This window comes from Dufourea novaeangliae, unplaced genomic scaffold (genome assembly GCF_001272555.1).
Source record: "Dufourea novaeangliae isolate 0120121106 unplaced genomic scaffold, ASM127255v1 scaffold394, whole genome shotgun sequence".
In the NCBI taxonomy this organism is placed as follows: Eukaryota; Metazoa; Arthropoda; class Insecta; order Hymenoptera; family Halictidae; genus Dufourea; species Dufourea novaeangliae.
In genome coordinates, this window is record NW_015374286.1 from 16992 (window position 1) to 20918 (window position 3927).

Here is a 3927-nt window from a genome sequence, read left to right on the forward strand (position 1 = left end):
TGTGGGATGCGAGTTGAAGTCACGGAGAAGCAATTGGCATACTGCAGAACACTTAATGGAAAGGAATATTTTTACTGTAACTCTGATAAGATTACGTCTACTTCATATCAAGCATTATATATCGCATGTTTACTCATTTTTAAAACTGATTTCCATACGTGTATACCTTTTATACTTTTCTTTAATTTTGTACATTTTAGTATAACAATTTTATTGTCAATACAGTGACTCACATATTCGTTCACATACTTCCGAAATAACAATCGAGTGTAAAACTTTTTATGCAATTCCTATTTAAGTGTCCTCATTATTTTCATCTTCATCTTTATTATCTTTCTGTGATACATTTTTGTTATTTTGCAAATAAAGTTTGCAGTTTTTTGGTACGTAATTTAGCCAAATGGATGTGATAGCCTTCTGTGAACAAAGTGTCATTTTACAATCACCGAAACCATTTGATGCATCGATTCGGTTGCAAGAATTTATATAAACCTACCTGCAAAAATGCTTTATTAAAGAGTCATGTTGCAAGTGTTTAAAGAATTAAAAATCACGAATGATAATGATATCGGTCTTATAAAATCGATAAAATATGAACGATAGATAGATAGTTATTCAATTTTATGAGATTTTCCTATCGCTGCTTCGATTAGTGATTGCATCAAATTCAAAATGTATTTATGAATATCAATCAATTTAATATCTAACATTTCGATTATTATCGGTTGTACCTATCCACTCCAATTAACCATATATAGATATTATAGTGATTCAATAGTTGCGTTAAATTTAATTTTTAAATTACAGGCGAATATCGAATAAGCATAGAGTAGGTATCTCATTTCGTAATATGGACATTGCCAAATACGGTGGTTCGAACCTTGGATTCCAGAACCGCAGGCGTGGAACATAAAAAATATTTGGTGTATTAATAAGTAACCGACTATTCATTCTTCGTAAAGTGATAACACAGTTTAGATTTAATATGCTTTTCTACACATTTTTTCTTTCAAAATAACGGCGAACATTACAGAACAAGGTCAAATATCATTCACACAACATAGGCTTTTGATTTCCTTGAAATTAGTCCTTGAAGATATCCTGTAAGAATTGAATTTGACAAAATATAATGGATTACTTATTGGCATACCCAAGGATTGTTCTCTTACTAAGGTAGCATTTAAATTGTAATTATTACAAAGATTTGTATTAACAAATGTAACCATAATCTTATGTATGATAATTTGGCGGCGATCTGTAGACTGGAAAATGTAAGAAGGGAAGTTGAGGGAGCGTTTCGTCCTTGGCCTGCTAGTGGACTCGTCAGTAAGGCTTTCTAGCAGACCCTGCCTTAGACGCGGGGATATACGATGGTCGGTTAAGGACGTATATATACGAACGAGGAAGGCTTCAGGTAGTTGTGGGAAAGGTGTCAACTAGGTAGACCTCTGATGGCGAATTTGGGAAGGAAGGTAGTGCCGCCACAATAAGCTAAACCATAGGTTATTTACTATGTTTTTAAAATAATATTTAAATTAATATACCTTTATGTAAATATTTAAGATTCCCTTCATTTAGTTCAATTGTTAATAATAAAACGAAACGGGGCGTTTGATTTAATTGCAAAGTAATTGCAATATTAGTGTTCTTTTAATCCTAGAAATGACAGTAGTTCTGGAAATTTGTAGTGGAAACGCACAAGATTTTGTGACTGCAAATAATAACCAGGTGCTCGAATATATCAAAGTGTCTTTTAACCACATTCCCATTATTCACGATAAGGCAAACATAGATAAACACAATTATGTTCTTCAATGTCAACAATCCATTTGAACATTAATTGAAATATTAAAAAATCGAAAGTAGGTATTCACAGCCGCAAAATTAAAACTTGGAGGTCAAGGTCAATAAATACAACCCATCAAGATTATTTATAAAAATTCTTTAGATGTTTATTTACATGTAGATTTTCTTTTTCTCAACAATGTCGGTGATATATTAACACAGTATCGTAGTGACAAATTATACGAGGGTTGCCTCTTATATTTCGGGAATGGGCGATCCTAGTGCTGCCATCTGGAAACCGACGTCTCTGTCGTAAAGTTCGACTTTTTTGTCAGTATTCGTACTACGAACGTTTTGACGTACAGACGCTATTTGTGTTGTTTACAGTGACTCGAAAAATGTATCTCGGCCAAAAAATGGAGTTAACTCGTGAACATTTCCGTGCGATTATTTTTTACAATTTTCGACGTGGATTATCTCAACAACAATCAATCGATGAACTTAATTCGACTTTTGGCGATGAAGCACCATCAAAAACCACTGTATATCGGTGGTATACCGAATTCAATCGTGGCCGTCGTTCGCTCAGTGACGAATTTCGTGAAGGTCGTCCAAAATCGGTCGTTGTTCCAGAAAACATTGATGCTGTACGTGAACTGATATTGCAAGATCGTCATGTGACTTATCGTGAGATAGAGGCATCCTTGGGCATTAGTGGGACCAGCATACATTCAATATTGCATAAACATTTGGCCGTCAAAAAAATATGTTCGCGTTGGATTCCACATAATTTGACAATCGCTCAAAAAACGGCTCGCGTCGATTGGTCGAAAGAAATGCTAAAAAAATACGATCGCGGTGCTTCAAAACATGTCTATGACATCGTAACAGGTGACGAATCATGGATCTATGCGTATGAGCCCGAAAGTAAACAGCAGTCGACTGTATGGATCTTTCAAGATGAGCCAAATCCAACAAAAGTTGTTCGCGCACGAAGCACTTCGAAGCAAATGGTCGCCTGTTTCTTCGGAAAAACCGGGCATGTAGCAACTGTACCATTAGTGCAACAGCGAACGATCAATTCTGAATGGTACACAACCATTTGTTTACCAGAAGTCTTCGAAAAAATAAGGAAAACCAACCGCCGAAGACGGATCGTTCTCCACCAGGACAATGCGAGCTCTCACACATCGGCTCAAACGAGAGACTTTTTGGGAACTGAAAACACCGAATTGATGGGTCATCCGCCGTACAGCCCTGATTTAGCACCCAATGACTTCTTTTTGTTTCCGCACATCAAAAATAAATTACGAGGTCAACGTTTTTCGACGCCCGAAGAAGCGGTTAATGTGTTCAAAATGCATGTTTTGGAGATACCTCAATCGGAGTGGAAAAAGTGCTTCGAAAATTGGTTCAAGCGCATGCAAAAGTGCATCGATCTTCATGGAGAATATTTTGAAAAACAATAAAGCCATTTACGATGATTAATTTTTGTTTTTTTTCTCTATTCCCGAAATATAAAAGGCAACCCTCGTACATACACGTTTGTTCATCGAAACGAGAACATGGAATACTACGTAGACAGATTACATAATAATGCCAAAGAGGATTTTATGTAATGTCGCTTACTACCAGCACAATGTCTTCCACCGTTACTTTCTTCATTTTAATTTACATAAGTATCACTTAAATTCAACGAAATTCCAGCTACATTGTTTTGGTGCGTACTATTTAGTAAAATAATTGTTCATTTATTTGTAAGTTTATTTTTATTTGTCTTCGTACTTTTCGATACTGTCGCACTTCACTAGACTTCAGGTCATAGCGAACATTATAATAATTACTAATATAACGTTAAGACTCGTGTTTGAGATCTTCCCTTTTAAATAATAATTTTTGTTTATACTCTACGAACGAATTCGTTTAACGTGTATTTTTGTCATTAGTGTTAATGTTATTAGTATAATTAATATTTCTTTTCATTGAGTTTTGTTCTCGTTAGCTGATCTAAAAGGAAGTCAAAATGATTTGTAAAGAAATTAATAACAGATTTAACTGTATGTAATTAAAGCTGACAATAATATTAGCCACTGTAGACGTAATTTGTAAGTAGTTTTTTTATTGATACAAATTTACACTCTT

At 34.7% G+C, this 3927-nt stretch overlaps 1 protein-coding gene across 1 annotated transcript; it reads left to right on the forward strand.

Moving 5' to 3' along the window:
• Nucleotides 1-2201: 2201 nt before the first annotated feature.
• On the forward strand, nt 2202-3254 carry LOC107192767 (histone-lysine N-methyltransferase SETMAR-like). The gene has a single exon (XM_015582102.1). It carries the CDS (start codon nt 2202-2204, stop codon nt 3252-3254), a length of 1053 nt encoding a protein of 350 aa, XP_015437588.1.
• Nucleotides 3255-3927: the final 673 nt, after the last annotated feature.

Coding starts and splice junctions, on each gene's coding strand:
- LOC107192767 (XM_015582102.1), top strand. CDS start 2,202: ATGGAGTTAACTCGTGAACATTTCCGTGCGATTATTTTTTACAATTTT.